The 22,000-nt window shown below is 42.3% G+C and overlaps 1 protein-coding gene across 2 annotated transcripts; it reads right to left on the bottom strand.

Annotated features, from left to right (window-relative positions):
* Positions 1-3,298: 3,298 nt before the first annotated feature.
* AKAP4 (A-kinase anchoring protein 4) lies at positions 3,299-20,692 on the bottom strand. 2 transcript variants are annotated; one of them, XM_004755120.2, is made up of 6 exons: positions 20,549-20,692; positions 18,162-18,257; positions 17,056-17,106; positions 9,493-9,594; positions 4,670-6,808; positions 3,299-3,662 (listed from the first exon to the last, which is right to left on the bottom strand). In XM_004755120.2, the coding sequence occupies exons 2-6, from the start codon at positions 18,255-18,257 to the stop codon at positions 3,507-3,509; spliced, it is 2,544 nt and encodes an 847-aa protein (XP_004755177.1). In that variant the 5' UTR covers positions 20,549-20,692; the 3' UTR covers positions 3,299-3,506. The 2 variants fall into 2 exon arrangements, with proteins under 2 accessions (XP_004755177.1, XP_004755176.1); XM_004755119.2 differs by lacking the exon at positions 20,549-20,692 and adding an exon at positions 19,837-19,980.
* Positions 20,693-22,000: the final 1,308 nt, after the last annotated feature.

Below are 22,000 nucleotides of genomic sequence, written 5' to 3'. Positions count from 1 at the left end.
TTTTTTAAAGTTTAAGTGAAAGTTTGCTTTGTTCCCCTTGATACAAATTTTATTTCCTCTTTCCCAAACATGTTGGACTTCTTATTTGTTCTCTTCCTAGGTTTTTTAGGCAGGCACTTAATTCACTGCTGCTTTTTTTTTTTTTTTTTTGGTACTGATACAGGTTTTTGGGGCAACATATTCTCTATTGCCTTGGAAATCTCCCAGAAAATGTTACTCCCATAAAATGTCTTGTCAATTTTTCCTTTTATCTCATGCTCCATTATGGTTTGGCACAGCAGTTGTTACTGATTTTCTGTATTATAATTTTATTTATTTTTAAAAAGATTTTGTTTGAAAGTTTTAGAGAGAGAGAGAGAGAGAGAGAGACAGAATGGTGGCAGGGGGAGGAGCAGAGGGCAGAGGGAGAAGCAGGCTCTCCACTGAGGAAGGAGCCCGATGTGGGGCTCGATCCCAGGACCCTGCAATCATGACCTGAGCCAAAGGCAGACACTGGACTGAGCCACCCAGGTGTAACAAAATATTGCAATTTTTGATATTTTGTTCAGCATGGATTTGGGGGGCATTAATTTCAGGTTTTTTTTTTTTAAGATACTGCATTAAAACACTTATTTTGATTACTGAGTTTTTGGTTCCCCCTTAAATTTTGTTCCTGAGGCGAGTGTCCATCTCACCTCACCTCAGCCTAGTCTTGGCCCTGCAGTAACCTCTCAGATGAGTTTTGCTCACAACTTCCTTTTGAAATGGAGGCCTGGTGTTCAGAGACACCACAACTGTCATATATTTCAAGCCAATTCGTCACCCGCCAGGAGACACTCATGTATTCCCTCCCTCTCTGCTCCTGTCATCCCTTTTCTACTACACGTGGGGTTCTCCGCTCAGGCAAAGTCCTTGTCTATTTTCAACTGCTGCCATTGAGCATGGCCACATTGCCAATAGGGTGCCTGGGGTCACTTCATTTAGAGAGGTGAAAGGCCAGGGCCTTGCCCTCCAGGAATAAACCCCAAGAACTGTTGAGCTCCTCCAGACCCTTGTCAGAGCCCTTTGTGGTCCAAAGCATTCCTTTCTCTGCTGGAGTCTGTCAGCTCTGGCAAAAATTAAGTTTCCTCACCCTAATCTTACCTCATCCACACAAGTTTCCTTGAGAAATTATGCAAGAGAAACACTTTCTTAGAATCCTCAAATGTCAGAACTGGAGGGGCCCTTAGAGACAGTTTTGCCCCAACTCCCCTCATTTAGCAGAACATATAACTTCCTTTGCTTCTATTTCCACGTTCCAAGAAATCCCCAAGGCCGTCTCATAATAAAAATCAGGAGGAAGTCAAGAGCCAAGTTAATCAAGGAAGTAAACTACTATGGGACCCAGCTGTGCTCAGGGAGGATGGAGTCATCAGAAATCCAGCCCTGGTCCCAGGATTTGTTTATTAAGGATTTTCTTCAAGGAGTAAGGAAAGGATCTGTGGTAGCTCAACTCCAAAGATTTTCATGGTGTGGCTGTGACTGGAAAAGGTTTGATTAGCTTTTATCCAGGTTGGGGAGTTCTGAAAGTCCTGCTCTGAAGAGGCCTGCCTTTACTTCTGGCCGGTCCAGGCATTGTGGAGAAGTGGGTAAGGTTTGCCTCTGTGCCGCTTACCTCCCCCCCAAAGTACTTCTCTCGGTCCCATACTCAGACAATCCTGCTTTCAGTTTGGAAGCATATCAAGAATACTTTAAACTATGTCAGGATGGGCTTTGCAGGGTACAGCTTCCTTCAGGTAGCTACATTTATAACAAGATACCCCGTATAAAGCATCCTCCCTTCCATAGTAAGGAAACAGGCTGGGTCTCAGTGACTCTTGTAAAGCCATGTGACTAGTAAGAGGCAAAAGCTTTGACTTTTGAATCCAGAAGGATCTCACATGCTCTGTTTGGTCCTATGAAGCCATGACACCTCAAAGGCACCAGTGTGTGCCACAGCAAACTAGCTGACAGAGGACCACATCTCTGAAACCGTTTTTTAAAAATTTTTAATGAAGATTTTGTCAGAGAGAGAGAGAGAGAGACCGAGCGCGTGCACAAGCCGGCAGAGTGGCAGGCAGAGGTGGAGAGAGAAGCAGGCTCCCCGCTGAGCAAGGAGCCCGATGAGAGACTCCATCTCAGATCCTGGGATCATGACCTGAGCCGAAGGCAGCTTAACCTGAGCCATCCAGGTATCCCTGAAACCATTGTTTTGACCTTGTTTGCAATAAATTCTAGCACTATGATTGACTTCTGAGGGGCATGCTCAAATCTAAGGATTTAGTGCTGGTCTCAAAAGAGGCATTGGGAGGCGCCTGGGTGGCTCAGTGGTTTAAGGCCCCTGCCTTTGGGTTGTGGTCCTGGGATCCTGGGATTGAGCCCTGCATTGGGCTCTCTGCTCAGCTGGGGGCCTGCTTCCTCCTCTCTGCCTGCCCCTCTGCCTATTTGTGACCTCTGTCTGTCAAATAAGTAAATAAAATCTTTTTTTAAAAGAGAGACATTGGGGGGGGGGTGCCTGGGTGGCTCAGTGGATTAAAGCCTCTGCCTTCGGCTCAGGTCATGATCCCAGGGTCCTCGGATCGAGCCCCGCATCGGGCTTTTTGCTCAGCAGGGAGCCTGCTTCCTCCTCTCTCTCTCTCTGCCTGCCTCTCTGCCTACTTGTGATTTCTGTCAAATAAATAAATAAGATCTTTTTTAAAAAAAAGACACACTGGGATTCACATAGGGTGACTGTGAATTTACCATCCTCTAGCTTTCTTAGAAGAATTTTCTCTCAGACTGAGGGAAGACAAGGAAATCTCATCAGTTGAAGTAAATGACTTCTCAGAAAGCTTTATTCACACATAAGAGGTTCAGATCCAATTGTGGTTCTGGGTAGTATTTATCCATGTGCAGTGAACAGTGAGGGTGTGTGTGAGGCAAGCTGGAGCAATGTCCCCCGCCCTTGCCTGGGTAATGGGTAATATACTTACTTACTTACTTCAGCTAGATTTCGTGTAAGATGGCCTACCTTCAGGCTCTTAATAAAAACCAAGAAGGCTACATCCTTGGGATTAGAAGGGGAAGTATCAAGTTAGGCAAGCAATTCTGAGAGAAACAGGGAGGCCACAGGTGGCAAAACTCTAAAGAGTTTGTCAGCTGAGATCATCTGTACAAACCAGATTACTTAGGGACTTGGGACATATATGCCTGTGTCTTGGGTGCTCAGAAAAGAACCCAGGGTGAGATCTGGACACAAGTCCAAGGACACAGTCCTTGGAATTCAACCCATTCTCCACCCTTGCTGCCAATCAATCTGATCAAGAAAACAACTCTTTTTTAAATTTTTTTAATTCGTGTTCTTGCCCAGCTTTTGGACCCCCTGTATTTGCACAGTCCAACTGCTCAGATGTATTAGGAAATACAGTCGTGTGGTATGCAGTTCACTGGCCTGATGGGTGGGGGCATTCAGGCTGGGATGGAATGCTGCTAGGGGGAGTAAATGGAGGGGAGTCAAAGGAGTTGTTAGCTCACAGATTAGTGAGCAGCCAGTCTAGCAGTTGTTTCCTAGCCATGTTTCCCACGGCTTCGTCCAGTTGTCGCTCCTTGGCGAACTTCATGACCTCTTGAAGAAGATCCCCTACACTGTACCCCTTCTCTGCTGCCTTAGCTGAAACTTCAGGAAGCTGTGGAGAGAGCCAGAGGTAGCTTTGAGTCACGTGATGCTTTTGGAGAAGGGGCCCAGTTGGATCAAGGGGGCCCTCCCCTGTCATCTTCCTACCCAGGCTTCTAAGATTAGAGTAAAGCCCGACACAGATCCAGGACTTCACGCTCCTGACCTGGCTTTTCTTTCCCCTTGTCCCTTCTCTAAGGACACAGTTCCAAATGCCACTGGACTTTTTGAGCTTTAGAAAAACTCTGGAATCAAATGTGTTCACCAAACACTTCTCAGACGTGTTAGATTGTTCAGTTAGTCTGTGATAATTGCTAGCTCAAGGTTAGGGGTTGCCATTCCCCAGCTTCCCTAAAAAAGTATGAGGTGGGAAGTAATGACAATCTCCTGGTCCTGAACTAAAAATAATCTGGTTCAGTATTTTATTTCTCTTAACTCTATCTGATGTAGAGAACACGGTTGTAGTGTGTGTGTGTGTGTGAGAGAGAGAGAGAAAGAGGGAGGCGAGAAGAGAGAACTTGTATGTGCATGAATGCTGACCTTTGTGAAACTGGAAGGCAAGGCCAGGACTAGGGCAAAGCTAGTGAGGTGCCTAGGACAAAAAGTTTAAGGAGGCAAGGTACTCTTGGGGCACTTGTAGGATGCATGTCTTTGCGGAAGAGCTCCCCTTTTTTCTTTTTTTTTCCCCTCTCTCCAATCCTGAGGGCCTTCAAACTCAAAACGTAAAACTTAAACACTGCTCCCTGATGTGTTACCGAATAGTTTGTTGAAAGGATCACCGATTCAGTGAGCTAACCTCACTCCTCCTCTTGGAAATGCACAGACCTTGAGGTATCCAGAGCCCCACTCAGTTAATGGTTCACCACTTTGTCTTTTTATGAAGTGCAAGCAGTTTGTGAAGTGCACAGTAAAGAGGCGGCTTGGGAAAAAATCAGACTACTCTCGGGCTTTAAGTACAATGCTGTCTCCCTCTCCCTGCCCATCCCAACCCTCTTTTCTTGCACCTGTTGCGTTGCTTACCTTCTCCAGTTGTCCATCATCATCTCCCATGAAGTAGAGCATGGGCACGTTAAACTGGGAGGCTGCAATCCACTGCAGGACAGCCTGGAGCTGCTTCTGCAAGCTGCTTGTTGAGCACTGATTATTAACTATAACTTCAGGCCCAGGAGAGTCTTGATGGTTCTGTGACATCGCAGCATCATGACTACATCTGGAGCCACCAGGCTGGTAATTGGAGTTGTTTGCCAAGGCTGCTTGTTCTTCCAGCTCAGCAAGGGCTGCCCCGTTATTACTATACTTAGCCATGATAAGGCACAACTTCATCACGGATTCTACCAGTTGATCTATAAACTGGCGGTTCACTTGCTTCATCCCACTGATAAAGTCAAGTTCTTGATTTTCCTGGCATTGTTCTTCCCCTCTGTCAGGCCTCTTGGACACGGAAGCTGCTTTGTTTGTCCTGGGCTCAGAAGGCTTGTTCTCACCTTCACATAGATCATCACAGTTGAAGGGGCTCTCATTAAGCAGCTTCTGAATCAGCATTAAAACGATGTTTGACATATCCAGCTTCTGAGAGTCCAGCTGTTGATTTTCCTTCAGGGAGGTAGATGGTCCTGGAGTTCCACGAGATTCTAGATGTTTCATTGAAAGTGCCTTTGCACTTTGGCCACTTCCAGACTTTTCGTATTGGGCACTCTGAGTCATATAGCCCGTGGCAGAACCAGGACACTCTTCTTCAAATGTGTCTTTGCCTTTGGCCTGCTGGGTCAGATGGTATTGGATCAACATAAGGGCAGACACAATCAAGTCTTTTGCCAGTGAATCCGTGGAAGGACTGATCTTCTCTCTTTTTTCCTCTTTATTGGTGCATACTTTGCTAGGCATCTTGCCTTGGTTTCCTTGCTTTTGGTTCCACATGGTCAGGCTCTCCTTGAGGATGTGTTCACTGACTTTCTCGGCGCTGGTCAACGACTTGCACTGCTCTGGTTTCATTTTGCCTTTGTCCTTTCCCTTCATCTCGGCTTTCATGGCTGAGAATTCAAGACTTTGGTTCTTGCATTTGGGATCTTGGGACCCAGCTTTCAAGGATGCATATGACAGACTCTGAGTTTTAGTCTCCTTCTTCTCGCCAAGAAGAGCACTGACCAGACGCTTCAGCATAGCCTCCATGATATCTGCAGCATTTTGTTTTCCATGGTTGAACAGATTCCTCTTGACAGCGGAGACAAAGTCCGAGTCGGTCATCAGGACCCCTGTGATGTTATGCAGGTTCTTCATGCAGGAGTCAATCAAATCAGACACAATTTCTTTGGTGTGTTTTAACAGCACCCTCTTCAAGACCACACAGGCTGGAATTGGCTTCCCAGAACTATGTACTTTCAAGGTCTTCATAACAGAGACCATCATGTCAGATGCCACCTGATTGGCATAAACCATGAGCCCTTTGCTGATAGAATCTGCAAATTCTTTACTATCTCTTTGGCACATCTGTTTGTCCCCAACCTTGTTCTTGTTGGATAATTCACCATACAGAAAGGTTTTCCGGCCACCTTCCCTGCCCTCCTCCCCAGTGCCCCGCATTTCTGCCGAGGTCAATTCTACAGCATCATGGGCCATTTCAGAAGCAATCTTGCTCACAGCACTGCGGGGGCTGTTTTTCCCTTTGTCCCCAGGGGATGGGTAGAGAGAATGGTGGAGGCATTTGCTTCCACCTTCCAACTTCTCCTTGATCTCCTTACGGGCCATCTGGATTACCAGAGAAGATAATCGGTTGACATAGAAGGAAAGGTCATCCATAGAACATTCACCATCAGGGGAAATCACTGTCCTCTGAGTGCTAGGAGATTTGGCTGGAGGAGTGGAAGGGCTCTGGTTATTGTTGGTGTTTTTGGCAGCTGCCATTTCTAGATGTAGGCATTGAGGTCCATTGGTCATATAATTCATGTTCAGTTGATCGGCATAGACACTGTAGCAGTTCCCAGAGGGTAATTTGTGATATTTGCCTTCTGTGTCTCCTACTTTATGTTTACAGCTAGAGGCTGAGGGGCTCAGTGCATGTTGAAAACCCAAAGCATACTTCTGGAGGTCATTGAGAAGCCAATTGAGGACGCTTATGGGATCAGAGGGAGCTTGTTTGAAAAGGCATACAGATCCCTCCGTCTAAAAAAAGAAGAACACCTATCCATAAGAGTTTGGGTAGGGTACTTCTTTCCCTTATTTTATTTAGAAGATACATCTTCGAAACTGCCCAGATTAGGGATTTGGTCTTTAGAATTTGCACAGGAACATACAATTATAACCATTAATACACATTCAAACACAAGGGGCAGCAGCAAAATCTCAGAGTATATGCATTTGTGCACTTAACTATATTTAAGAGTTATCAATATATTTGTCAATTTCATCTGCATATGTGTTCTTATCTTAATGTGTCAAAAATGTATCCTTGTATCCACTGTGTACATGTGCATATCAATACAGCAATTTGTAAGTGTGAATATCTCAACAGAAGTCAATGTGTCAGTCTGTTTTGTGAAATGTGAAAATGTGTCTGTGTACATGTGTATGTCAGTGTCCATGTGTGAGTGTGTGTAAGCATATGTAATAATATGCTGACATCAATACTCATTGCCTACTGTACAAGCCAACATGTACATGTTGGTGCATACATTTCATACGTGTGTGGGGTTGTAACCATGAGAGGGTGTATGTCAGTGTGTCTGAGAATATACAAATAAACAAGGGTTGATTGGAAACAATGTGCATATATTTATGATAGAAATTCAGTAGCATGTATCATGCAGCTATAAATGCATTTGTATATATTAGAGCATGCATTCACATATTAACATACAGATTCATTAATAAACATTAATGTATAATATATTAATACATGTGTATGTTAAAATATGAATTGCATGTGTAAATAGGTGATTGTATAATGACTGTGTAATCTATCAATAAATTGGGTGTCATTTATGTTATATTTATTTTTAAATTTTTATTATTATTTTTTAAGATTTTATTTATTTATTTGACAGAGATCACAAGTAGAGAGGCAGGCAGAGAGAGAGGGGGAAGCAGGCTCCCTGCTGAGCAGAGAGCCTGATGTGGGGCTTGATCCCAGGATCCTGGGATCATGACCTGAGTCAAAGGCAGAGGCTATAACCCACTGAGCCACCCAGGCGCCCCTTATGTTATATTTATATGCTGTGTCCGTGCTTGAGAATGTGTGTCAGCATTGCCCCCACCCCCGCATTTGAGTTTGTGTGTGAGTATGTGAGTGGGGATGTTACTGCATTTTGTCAGTGTGTGTATCAGTGCATACAAACAAGAGTTAGTGACTTTCTATCATTTTGTTTAAGTTTCTGTGTGTGTGTATCAACATGAAGTATATTTGTAAGTGTGTATGCCTATACCTGAGTCTGTACGATTAGTGTGTTTTGATCAAAGGCTATGGGTGTGTGAGTATATGTTTGTGCATGGTGTGCATGGGTATATATATGGATGTTTACATGTGTCGTATGTGGGCATGTGAAGGTATCTTGCTGTATACCTGAGTATCTCTGTGTATGTACGTCAGTCATTGTTTATCAATAAGTCAATGTATCTAAGTTTATTATATTAGTACTTGTGTGTTTGTCAATGTCACGTGTAGCGAAACACGCATATGTCTTTGCTTGTATAAATTATTTTTGTTAATGTATGTAAATGTATGTATCGATGTGCATGTCACTTTGTATAGATTTGTATGTTTGTGACTGTGTGTGCCCCTGTCTGGAGATGTGTAGATGTATTGTACACAACTTCTACTCAGCACTAAGTGTCATTGGCCTCTTTGACCCTTCCAGTGCTTCATCTCCTGTCTTTTCATAGAATTCCTGGAAACATGAGGTCATGAGAAGGTCAAATTTTTGTGAATGGGCTTGATACAATCAAGGATATCTGCCTTGTGTGCAGGAAATATGGACTGCCCTTTTAAAAATAAACACCAGGTATAATTTATCCCTTTCTTGAGTCTCCAAAATGGAGTTGACCACCCCCAACTGAACCCAAAACTAGAGAGTATTTGGTAACTGGCTTTTCCTTCCTTAGAGCCCACTCTCATTATTCCAAATGTGTCTGGGGCCAGAGATGTTGTTTCTCATTATGAGCCCAGGAAGACAGAACAAGAAATGCTTGACTCTTTTTCACTAAAGCAAAAGATCCTGTTCCAATACCAGCCACTCCAGGCTTGTAGGACTGTGGGGTGACTTCTCATGTGCTTTAATACCTACCCCAAACCAGGAGCCTAACAGATATAATTAAGAATACTTACACAAAAACAAAAGGATTCTGTATGTGACAGTGGCATGCAAGTGTAATTGGTTCTAATTTTATGGTACCCAACAACCTAGGTAATCTCTTAGACAACAGGGTAGGAATGAGGCAACTATAGTTCTTCATCATTGTGGCTTCTCTCTGCTCCATATTGTCATTCTTCCTTCTTGGTCTCCAGGCAACACAGGGCATACAAGTCTATTACAGGCCAGCAAAGAACATTGCAAAAGATCCTGCTTATAAGCCTGTATCTTTATTAGGATAAGAATAGCTATATTATATTTGGAGTAGGGCCCTGAAATCAGGAATGGGTATTCTGAGCCTCTGTGATTAGTGTCATTGTTAGATACCCAGGTATTGAACTTACCATGACTCTCAGCTTCAGACTGTGTTCTCTAGAATGTCATAGTGTTCAAATCTATGGGCCTGTTATCTTAGTTATCTTACCATCTCTGAACCAGACTCCTCAGACTCAGCACTGGGCTCTGAGAATTAGAAAGGGTGAGGTCAGAGGCTAAGTATACCTTAGACTGGTCTTGCTTCTCGGTATCCTTGATCACAATAATCTCTTTTTCTTCCAGGTTTCCCAAGTTCAAGTCACCTTCCGAACTGGAACCAGCAGCATCCTATGGAATTAAGGGGTAAGATTTTTATGAACAGTTGGTTTTTGAGATTTCTCTAGGCCACCCTCCTAGGCTACCACTTCAAAGTATGAGTATTATGTCCCCTATTATCCCTCTTCTTTCTGAAGGAGAGGTAGGACTGTGATGCTGGCTAGTCTTTTTTTTTTTTTTTTTAAGATTTTGTTTTTTATTTATTTGTTTTTTTATTTATTTTTTAATTTATTTAAAAGATTATTTATTTAGTTATTTGACAGACAGAGATCAGAAGTAGGCAGAGAGGCAGGCAGAAAGAGAGGAAGGGAAGCAGGCTCCCTGCCAAGCAGAGAGCCCGATGCGGGGCTCGATCCCAGGACCCTGAGATCATGATGTGAGCCAAAGGCAGAGGCTTTTTTTTTTTTTTTTTAATTTTTTATTTTTTATAAACATATATTTTTATCCCCAGGGGTACAGGTCTGTGAATCACCAGGTTTACACACTTCACAGCACTCACCAAATCACATACCCTCCCCAATGTCCATAATCCCACCCCCTTCTCCCAAACCCCCTCCCCCCAGCAACCCTCAGTTTGTTTTGTGAGATTAAGAGTCACTTATGGTTTGTCTCCCTCCCAATCCCATCTTGTTTTATTTATTCTTCTACCCACTTAAGCCTCCATGTTGCATCACCACTTCCTCATATCAGGGAGATCATATGATAGTTGTCTTTCTCTGCTTGACTTATTTCGCTAAGCATGATACGCTCCAGTTCCATCCATGTTGTTGCAAATGGCAAGATTTCATTTCTTTTGATGGCTGCATAGTATTCCATTGTGTATATATACCACATCTTCTTGATCCATTCATCTGTTGATGGACATCTAGGTTCTTTCCATAGTTTGGCTATTGTGGACATTGCTGCTATAAACATTCGGGTGCATGTGTCCCTTTGGATCACTACATTTGTATCTTTAGGGTAAATACCCAATAGTGCAATTGCTGGGTCATAGGGCAGTTCTATTTTCAACATTTTGAGGAACCTCCATGCTGTTTTCCAGAGTGGCTGCACCAGCTTGCATTCCCACCAACAGTGTAGGAGGGTTCCCCTTTCTCCGCATCCTCGCCAGCATCTGTCATTTCCTGACTTGTTGATTTTAGCCATTCTGAGTGGTGTGAGGTGATATCTCATTGTGGTTTTGATTTGTATTTCCCTGATGCCGAGTGATATGGAGCACTTTTTCATGTGTCTGTTGGCCATCTGGATGTCTTCTTTGCAGAAATGTCTGTTCATGTCTTCTGCCCATTTCTTGATTGGATTATTTGTTCTTTGGGTGTTGAGTTTGCTAAGTTCTTTATAGATTCTGGACACTAGTCCTTTATCTGATATGTCGTTTGCAAATATCTTCTCCCATTCTGTCAGTTGTCTTTTGATTTTGTTAACTGTTTCCTTTGCTGTGCAAAAGCTTTTGATCTTGATGAAATCCCAATAGTTCATTTTTGCCCTTGCTTCCCTTGCCTTTTGCGTTGTTCCTAGGAAGATGTTGCTGCGGCAGAGGTCGAAGAGGTTGCTGCCCGTGTTCTCCTCAAGGATTTTGATGGATTCCTTTCGTACATTGAGGTCCTTCATCCATTTTGAGTCTATTTTTGTGTGTGGTGTGTGTAAGGAAATGGTCCAATTTCATTTTTCTGCATGTGGCTGTCCAATTTTCCCAGCACCATTTATTGAAAAGGCTGTCTTTCTTCCATTGGACATTCTTTCCTGCTTTGTCGAAGATTAGTTGACCATAGATTTGAGGGTCTATTTCTGGGCTCTCTATTCTGTTCCATTGATCTATGTGTCTGTTTTTGTGCCAGTACCATGCTGTCTTGATGATGACAGCTTTGTAATAGAGCTTGAAGTCCGGAATTGTGATGCCACCAACGTTGGCTTTCTTTTTCAATATCCCTTTGGCTATTCGAGGTCTTTTCTGGTTCCATATAAATTTTAGAATTATTTGTTCCATTTCTTTGAAAAAGATGGATGGTACTTTGATAGGAATTGCATTAAATGTGTAGATTGCTTTAGGTAGCATAGACATTTTCACAATATTTATTCTTCCAATCCAGGAGCATGGAACATTTTTCCATTTCTTTGTGTCTTCCCTCAATTTCTTTCATGAGTACTTTATAGTTTTCTGAGTATAGATTCTGTGTCTCTTTGGTTAGGTTTATTCCTAGGTATCTTATGGTTTTTGGATGCAATTGTAAATGGGATTGACTCCTTAATATCTCTTTCTTCTGTCTTGCTGTTGGTGTAGAGAAATGCAACTGATTTCTGTGCATTGATTTTATATCCTGCCACTTTACTGAATTCCTGTATAAGTTCTAGCAGTTTTGGAGTGCAGTCTTTTGGGTTTTCCACATATAGTATCATATCATCTGCGAAGAGTGATAATTTGACTTCTTCTTTGCCGATTTGGATGCCTTTAATTTCCTTTTGTTGTCCTGATTGCTGAGGCTAGGACCTCTAGTACGATGTTGAATAGCAGTGGTGATAATGGACATCCCTGTCGTGTTCCTGACCTTAGCGGAAAAGCTTTCAGTTTTTCTCCATTGAGAATGATATTTGCGGTGGGTTTTTCATAGATGGCTTTGATGATATTGAGGTATGTGCCCTCTATCCCTACACTTTGAAGAGTTTTGATCAGGAAGGGATGTTGTACTTTGTCAAATGCTTTTTCAGCATCTATTGAGAGTATCATATGGTTCTTGTTCTTACTTTTATTGATGTGTTTGTATCACATTGACTGATTTGCGGATGTTGAACCAACCTTGCAGCCCTGGAATAAATCCCACTTGGTCGTGGTGAATAATCTTTTTAATGTACTGTTGAATCCCTATTGGCTAGTATTTTGTTGAGTATTTTCGCATCTGTGTTCATCAAGGATATCGGTCTATAGCTCTCTTTTTTGGTGGGATCCTTGTCTGGTTTTGGGATCAAGGTGATGCTGGCCTCATAAAATGAGTTTGGAAGTTTTTCCTTCCATTTCTATTTTTTGGAACAGTTTCAGGAGAATAGGAATTAGTTCTTCTTTCTTTAAATGTTTGGTAGAATTTCCCCCGGGAAGCCGTCTGGCCCTGGGCTTTTTGTTTGTTTGGAGATTTTAAATGACTGTTTCAATCTCCTTACTGGTTATGGGTCTGTTCAGGCTTTCTATTTCTTTCTGGTTCAGTTGTGGTAGTTTATATGTTTCTAGGAATGCATCCATTTCTTCCAGATTGTCAAATTTATTGCCGTAGAGTTGCTCATAGTATGTTCTTATAATAGTTTGTATTTCTTTGGTGTTAGTTGTGATCTCTCCTCTTTCATTCATGATTTTATTTATTTGGGTCCTTTCTCTTTTCTTTTTGATAAGTCGGGCCAGGGGTTTATCAATTTTATTAATTCTTTCAAAGAACCAGCTCCTAGTTTCGTTGATTTGTTCTATTGTTTTTTTGGTTTCTATTTCATTGATTTCTGCTCTGATCTTTATGATTTCTCTTCTCCTGCTGGGCTTAGGGTTTCTTTCTTGTTCTTTCTCCAGCTCCTTTAGGTGTAGGGTTAGGTTGTGTACCTGAGACCTTTCTTGTTTCTTGAGAAAGGCTTGTACCGCTATATATTTTCCCCTCAGGACTGCCTTTGTTGTGTCCCACAGATTTTGAACCGTTGTGTTTTCATTATCATTTGTTTCCATGATTTTTTTCAATTCTTCTTTAATTTCCCGGTTGACCCATTCATTCTTTAGAAGGATACTGTTTAGTCTCCATGTATTTGGGTTCTTTCCAAACTTCCTTTTGTGGTTGAGTTCTAGCTTTAGAGCATTGTGGTCTGAAAATATGCAGGGAATGATCCCAATCTTTTGATACCGGTTGAGTCCTGATTTAGGACCGAGGATGTGATCTATTCTGGAGAATGTTCCATGTGCACTAGAGAAGAATGTGTATTCTGTTGCTTTGGGATGAAATATTCTGAATATATCTGTGATGTCCATCTGGTCCAGTGTGTCATTTAAGGCCTTTATATCCTTGCTGATCTTTTGCTTGGGATGACCTGTCCATTTCAGTGAGGGGAGTGTTAAAGTCCCCTACTATCATTGTATTATTGTTGATGTGTTTTCTTTGATTTTGTTATTAATTGGTTTATATAGTTGGCTGCTCCCACATTGGGGCATAGATATTTAAAATTGTTAAATCTTCTTGTTGGACAGACCCTTTGAGTATGATATAGTGTCCTTCCTCATCTCTTATTATAGTCTTTGGCTTAAAATCTAATTGATCTGATATAAGGATTGCCACTCCTGCTTTCTTCTGATGTCCATTAGCATGGTAAATTCTTTTCCATTCCACCCCCTCACTTTAAATCTGGAGGTGTCTTCGGGCTTAAAATGTGTTTCTTGGAGGCAACATATATAGATGGGTTTTTGTTTTTTTTTATCCATTCTGATACCCTGTGTCTTTTGACAGGGGCATTTAGCCCATTCACATTCAGGGTAACTATTGAGAGATATGAATTTAGTGCCATTGTATTGCCTGTAAGGTGACTGTTACTGTATATGGTCTCTGTTCCTTTCTGATCTACCACTTGTAGGCTCTCTCTTTGCTTAGAGGACCCCCTTTCAAGATTTCCTGTAGAGCTGGTTTGGTATTTGCAAATTCTTTCAGTTGTTGTTTGTCCTGGAAGCTTTTAATCTCTCCTTCTATTTTCAATGATAGCCTAGCTGGATATAGTATTCTTGGCTGCATGTTTTTCTCGTTTAGTGCTCTGAAAATATCATGCCAGCTCTTTCTGGCCTGCCAGGTCTCTGTGGATAAGTCAGCTGCCAATCTAATATTTTTACCATTGTATGTTACAGACTTCTTTTTCCCGGGCTGCTTTCAGGATTTTCTCTTTGTCATTGAGACTTGTAAATTTTACTATTAGGTGACGGGGTGTGGGCCTATTCTTATTGATTTTGAGGGGGCATTCTCTGAACCTCCTGAATTTTGATGCTCGTTCCCTTTGCCATATTGGGGAAATTCTCCCCAATAATTCTCTCCAGTATACCTTCTGCTCCCCTCTCACTTTCTTCTTCTTCTGGAATCCCAATTATTCTAATGTTGTTTCGTCTTATGGTGTCACTTATCTCTCGAATTCTCCCCTCGTGGTCCAGTAGCTGTTTGTCCCTCTTTTGATCAGCTTCTTTATTCTCTGTCATTTGGTCTTCTATATCACTAATTCTTTCTTCTGCCTCATTTATCCTAGCAGTGAGAGCCTCCATTTTTGATTGCACCTCATTAATAGCTTTTTTGATTTCAACTTGGTTAGATTTTAGTTCTTTTATTTCTCCAGAAAGGGCTTTTATATCTCTCGAGAGGGTTTCTCTAATATCTTCCATGCCTTTTTCGAGCCCGGCTAGAACCTTGAGAATTGTCATTCTGAACTCTAGATCTGACATATTACCGATGTCTGTATTGATTAGGTCCCTAGCCTTCGGTACTGCCTCTTGTTCTTTTTTTTGTGTTGAATTTTTACGTCTTGTCATTTTGTCCAGATAAGAGTAAATGAAGGGGCAAGTAAAATACTAAAAGGGTGGCAACAACCCCAGGAAAATATGCTTTAACCAAATTAGAAGAGATCCAAAATCGTGAGTGGGGAGAAAGGGGATAAAAAGAGGTTCAAAAAGGAAGAGAGAAAAAAGAAAAAAAAAAAAAAAAAAGAATTTTAAAAAAAAGAAAACACCTAAGAAAAATGTAAAAAAAAATATATATATATATATATTAGATAAACTAGTAAAAAATCGTTAAAAAAGAAAAAGGTAACAGTTAAAAAAAAAAAATTTTTTTTTTACCCGAAGGCGAGAAAAAAAAGAAAATAAAAAAAAAAAATGAAAAAGAAAAAATTAAATTAACTGCAAGACTAAAAAAAATCACAGGAAAAAAGCCATGAGTTCCGTGCTTGGCTTTCTCCTCCTCTGGAATTCTGCTGCTCTCCTTGGTATTGAAACCGCACTCCTTGGTAGGTGAACTTGGTCTCGGCTGGATTTCTTGTTGATCTTCTGGGAGAGGGGCCTGTTGTAGTGATTCTCAAGTGTCTTTGCCCCAGGCGGAATTACACCGCCCTTACCCGGGGCCGGGGTGAGTAATCCGCTCGGGTTTGCTTTCAGGAGCTTTTGTTCCCTGAGCGCTTTCCGTAGAGTTCCAGAGGACGGGAATACAAATGGCGGCCTCCTGGTCTCCGGCCCGGAGGAGCCGAGAGCCCAGGGCCCCACTCCTCAGTGCGCCCTCAGAGAACCGCGCCCAGTTACTCCCGTCTGCCTGACCTCCGGCCGCGCTCCGAGCTCACCGAGCCTGCGACCGGTTCAAGGTAACACGGAGCTGCGAGCTTACTGTCGGCTCTGTCTCTGCAGCCGGCTTTCCCGTTCCAATACCCGCAAGCTCTGCGACACTCAGACACCCCCGATCCTTCTGTGACCCTGCGGGACCTGAGGCCACGCTGACCCCGCGTGGGCTTCGCCCCGGTTTAGCCTCTGGAGCGATGTCCCTCAGCGGAACAGACTTTTAAAAGTCCTGATTTTGTGCGCGGTTGCTCCGCCGCTTGCCGGGAGCCGGCCCCTCCCCCCGGGGTCTATCTTCCCGTCGCTTTGGATTCACTTCTCCGCCGGTCCTACCTTTCAGAAAGTGGTTGATTTTCTGTTTCCAGAATTGCTGTTCTTCTTCTCTTCGATCTGCCGATGGATTTTCAGGTGTTTGCAATCTTTAGATAAGCTATCTAGCTGATCTCCGGCTAGCTGAAGCAGTCTCAGCTTGCTACTTCTCCGCCATCTTGACTCCTCCAAGGCAGAGGCTTTAACCCACTCTCTTTTTTTTTTTTTTTTTAAGATTTTATTTATATATTTGACAGGCAGCGATTACAAGTACGCAGAGAGGCAGGCAGAGAGAGAGAGAGAGGAGGAAGCAGGCTCCCTGCTGAGCAGAGCGCCCAACGTGGGGCTTGATCCCAGGATCCCGAGATCATGACCCAAGCTGAAGGCAGAGGCTTAACTCACTGAGCCACCTAGGCGCCCCTAGCTAGTCTTTGAAGAATGATAGAGTTCCCACCACAAATTACTATTCCCCTTGCCCCAGCCCCACTGAAGGTATTCACAAAACTGTAAAACTGTCAGTCTCAGGAACCGTATCTCATTAATCATCAAACTCTTGGACAGGGTTTTTTTTTTTTTTTTTAAATTTCACTTCTCTGATATGCAATTTTCCATGCTTTCTTTTAGCCCTACCAACAAATTAAGTGGCTTCTAAAATGAGACTTGGTACCAAGAGTGACAATAAATTCTGAACCAGAGACCCTGGGCTTCCAAGAACAGTGGCTTTCCACTTGAGGCTCCTTCACCTTTCTGTTCTCTGCCACAACCTTTCCCTCTCCTCATGCTGTCTCTAATGACCCTTCTCAGCGGTTTCCCATCCATTCCAAGTGAGGGGAGCAGAGAATACCCACCTTGCAATCTTTATCTTCCACATTCAGGGTGGACACGTCAACAAAGCATATCTGCATTAAATTAGGAGTGAATTTAGAGAAACTCTAAAGACTGTAATTTCTTTCTGGGAGATGGCAGTACCTACCTTAAAGGGTTGTGAGGACTGATTGAGATACTGAATGTAAAGCTTTTAGCAGAGTGCCTGTGCATAGTAAGAACTCAATAAATGTTAATATGATTATTATAAGGCAGACAGAATCTTAGCATTACTTTATCTCCTTAATGAGAATACCTACCTGTCAGAGAGAGGCCCAAAATATAATACCCATATATATTGAGAAACCTAAGAAGAGAGGTGGCTTGCCCAACTGACACAAACTCAGAGGTGGAATTTCATTAGAAGTTGATTCCCCTGCCTCCCAGTTTAGAGACCTTTCTGCTATAGTGTTCCCAAAGTGTGGTATTTTTACTGCGGATGATAGAGAATATTTCCAGTGGTACATAAATAGATGTATTTAATAGGTGCATTTGTTGTTGTTTATTTGGAAAATATGTCCTAAAACGTCAGACCTGTGGTATTGCAGACGATACTACTTAGGATGATGGTAATTTTTAAATGTATTTGAATTTTAAATTTATTTTAAAAACATTGCAAAAATACATATTAAGTAAATCATGGTATGAGTGGCACTTGAACATGATAAAAAATGTGAGGTACTATGTAAATCACTCAAAATTTTGGAAACAGAGCATGAAGTATTTTGTCCTCCTGAGGGAGTCCCACTTTAGTGTAACTTACTGGTAGCTAGGTGACATTGTGACTTCAGAAGGGTTAGTTAGGTAATAAGGGCTGGTAACTAGGTAACCACCACTCCCCCCCCCCCCCCGCAAGCTCCCCTCTAGCTCTCCCTCCCCAGGTCCTCTACATCACATCCGGTCCTGCCTCTCCCTTAATTCATCCTTGTGTGATGTATAAAGCACACTGATCCTCCCACAGACCTCCTTGAGCTTGGTTGCTTGGAGACATCACAGTATTGCTCTCCATTAATCTATCCTGAGCTCCAGGATATCTATACTCACATGAGGATCCTTTCCACTCCTAGGTAGGGGTAATTTTGTATCTTACCACTTTCCGGTCCTGATCTTGCTGTCCTGTTGGGCTGTAGAGATCTACCTTGCACACGCCCCTGCGGCTGTGTAACCAGTCAATATCATCAGACATCTGTAAAGAGAAAGGAAAGAGATCTGAATATATATATGGTTAGTTTTTAGAGACTGGCTGAGTTTGGATAAGAATTTCCAAAGGGCTTCCTGAAACCCATCTCTGTGTTTCAGTTTCAGCTAGGGATTGGTGGGGGTGAGCAAAAGGGGAAGGACACTATGAAATGTTTGAACTTGATTATCTTTTAGCACAATCCATAGTCTCTGTTAGTTTAAAGTCCTCACACCAAGTATATGGAATCATGGGAGTATCACTTGTGAGAAAGCCAGTCAGGAAAAATGGCAGGTTGGGAAGCAAACCAAAAGGTCTAGAGACTGTGGGAATTAAATTTAATGACTTACTTCTACCCATACTCACTAAATCTCATCTGTCTCCACTTTTGTTTACTCACTCAGGTACCACAAAGAATAAAGCTTACCTCATCCTTTTTAACTGAATCTTCGTTAACTCCAGTTCAACCAGAATCTTTCTTATTACATTAAAGAAAGTGAAATTGGGTAAATTGCTCTAATACTTATTACATAAGGCCATTGGAAGAGACTAGGGTCAATACTAGTACAGTGAATAAATAGCCCTTCTTATCAAAACAACATATAAGATTCCAACATATAGAACAAGTTTCTGAATGTTGGGAAAATCCAATAGATATAAATATAACCAAGAGAAAAATGTCTGAGGGAAGGCCAAACCCTGATGTCATAGACAAAGGTTTTGCAATGTAAGACCTCAGATCTATGTTCAGGAAGATACAGTTAAGAACTCGGGAGAATTGTTTCAGTTTCTGGGGCTTCAATTTGATTTCATTTTAAAATTTAACAAGAGAAACCTTTTTTGCTAAATTATTAGAGGGCTGTTGGATTCCTTCCCCCCAACTTCCTTCAAAATTGACACCCCTTTTAACCTCTAGTTCCCTCTCTCCCTCTCTCCCTTTCCTCCGTTCCCCCTCCCTCCCTCCTCTCCTTTCCTCCTCCTCCCTTCTCTCTCCCCCTCCTTCCCTCCATTTTCCCCTCTCTCTCCTCTTCCATTCCCCCCTCCCTCTCTTCCCCCCTCCATGCCCCCCTTCCCTCCTTTCCACCGCTTTCCCTTCTTTCATTCCCCCTCCCTCCCTCTCTCCTTTCTTCCTCCCTTCTTCCCTCCTTTTCCCTCTCTCTTTTCTTCCATTCCCCCTCCTTCCCTCTCTTTTGCCCCCTCTCCTCACTCCCTCCCTCTCCGATTCCCTCCTCCTCCCCTCCTTCCTTCCCTCCCTCTCCCTCTCCACATTTTGATAACATCTATCCTCTGATGGTCATCTTTTCACATAGTACTACATTTCTACTCTTTGCCATTCCCCCTCTCCCACAGATCTTCTTGGGTTCTTCCTTCAATAATGTCTACATTTTCCTGAAAAAATTTTAGGAAAGGACTTCTCATACCCATTTAGAAGAAAGAGTTTTTCTTTTCTTTTTTTTTTTAATGCTAGAGATAACTAGCCTAGAAAAAAAGAAGAGGAGTCATAGAGGTCCCTCATATGATTTGGATACAACCTCAGTCCAAATCCTAAAGAATTAAAAAAAAAAAAATAAGTTTGCGAACTCATTACCTTAATAATGAAGTTATTTTAGACTTTTGTTTGAAACTGTGCCACCAAGAAGGGAGATGTGCCCCTTTAGATGGAACTGGGCAGTGCCAAGTTCTTGGGCACCTGCAGCTGGCTGCCACCCCCGTCAGCTGTTGGACGAGACTGATGGGCCAGGCTTATCCCTGCTGTCTCTGACCCTGGCATATGACAAGGGAGTTTGTTGGGTCACAATGCCTGAAACTAGCAACCTCAGCAAAGGCGTGGCCTTCTGGCAAACTCAGTAGCCCTTCACGTCAAAAGCACATCCGTCTGTCTGCTGTACAACAACACTTTTATGTTCTCTCTGGGAGGGTACACATATTTATTTCACATTTTCTCCATTTTGTGGAGGGGGAAGTCCCTTGAGACTTCCTTTCTCTATCATCTTCTTGTTTTCAAACAATCTAATCATTGTTAGTTACTGGTTTGGTGGGGGTCTGTATTTTTCACATACAGAATTACCACAAGCCTTTATGAATAAGACAGTACTAATTTTCCCATCTTAGCTTATTTCTCTTTGGGTTTCCCACTAGAGTCAGAGTTATGCAGCAAGAGATCTTTGGATTTAAGTAAAGACAGAAAAAATGGTAAAGACCTATCTGGTTATCCTGAATAAAAGCAAAAATACCAAGTTTCACCTCACTATCAAGATATCCCCTTAGCAAGTCAAAAAGAAGTCAGAAGATGCCCCTACCTTTGTAGTATCAGAGTAAGATATTTTGTAGGACCTTGGAATGATTTTCTTCTTGTTAATTGGGATGCTGTGATGACCCTTCCAGTCTGACCCAAGATGTTGCTTCTTTGCTCAACCCTCCATACCCTGCTAAAGCCTTCACTGCCAGCTGGTACTAGAATTTCTACTTCATGACATCACTGTTTCTATAGAGAACAATGACAACACAAAGTTGGGGGCTCCATTCTTAGGATTCTGGATGTCTAAGTGGTCCAGCAAGCTATAGTCTTCATCATGAGACATAATTATCCCAGAAAAAAAGGCCAATCTACTTGGGACAAGGCTAGCCTTGCACAGACTTTTTTAAGCTATGAAAGGACCTAAGCCCCACTTATACTTTATCATTATATGGCCAGTGCTGGATTGCTGGCTACTGTATTCTTTAGAGGATTATCCATTAGACTTTGAGATGCCTTTAATTTTGCCCCAGTTTGGAAACATTAGCCCATCACAAAATAGCTCACACTGTGCCTAACACTTGTCTTCTGCTTCTCCTTCCTCTACGTATTTCCACTTTAACCTCATGCATGACAATAAAAGCATCTGAATTAAAAATAAGTTGGGATGATCCCCTAAATAATAGTTTTGTATTCTTGGTCTACTTCAATTTCTTCTTTCCCGTGTTACCCCTGAGATTGCATGTCTTAACCGTGCTGTACAATTTTGATCTTGTTAGCTCATGGCATCAAAGAGAAACAGAGCTAGACATTTTTTAGAAGTGGCAAGACAGATTTTATTCAATTGCAGTAAGGAGGAGAGTCTTCCTTTTTTAACAAAGGATTTTATTTATTTGAGAGAGTGAGTAAGAGAGAGAGAGCGTGTGAGAGAGAGAGATTGAGAGTACGAGCAGGGAGAGGGGCAGAGGTAGAAGCAGACTACCTGCAGAGCAGGGACCCCTGATGTGGGCTCAATCTCAGGACCCTGGGATCACGACATGAGAAAAAGGCAGATGCTTAACTGACTGAGCCACCCAGGTGCCCAGGAAGAGAGTCTTCCAATGAACAGAGCTCAACTCCACTGAAAGAAGAAGCAGAAGGCTTTTTAAATGCTGGGATGTACTAAAGGAAAAACTGCTGAGGTTTTAAATGTGTGTATGTATGTGTGTGTGTTTGGGTAGGGGTGATCAGTGTGTTTCGGGCAACTGTGTGTGCAAACTGATCAAAGTTAGGCTCCTACCCTTTCATGGAGATTAAGAGACTGGGGTCCTTCTTTCTTGATAATTATATTTCAAAGGGATGGCTCCCAGGTCCTTGAGAAAAACATTTCTGGGTTGTATAAGATACATCTCAAGGAACGGAGAAAGGATTTACAATGATAGGTTTTCTAAAGTAAATGTTCTAAGAAAAGGGAGGTCAGGAGCCTATAATCAGGTTTTGGCTGAAACAAGCAGTAAATTCTTCTGGTAATGTTGAA

The sequence above is a fragment of the Mustela putorius genome, unplaced genomic scaffold (assembly GCF_011764305.1).
Source record: "Mustela putorius furo isolate JIRA1106 unplaced genomic scaffold, ASM1176430v1.1 tig00003903_pilon_pilon_pilon, whole genome shotgun sequence".
Classification (NCBI taxonomy): Eukaryota; Metazoa; Chordata; class Mammalia; order Carnivora; family Mustelidae; genus Mustela; species Mustela putorius.
The sequence above is the reverse complement of the archived record's forward strand: the minus strand, read 5'-3'. Positions and strand labels throughout refer to the sequence as shown.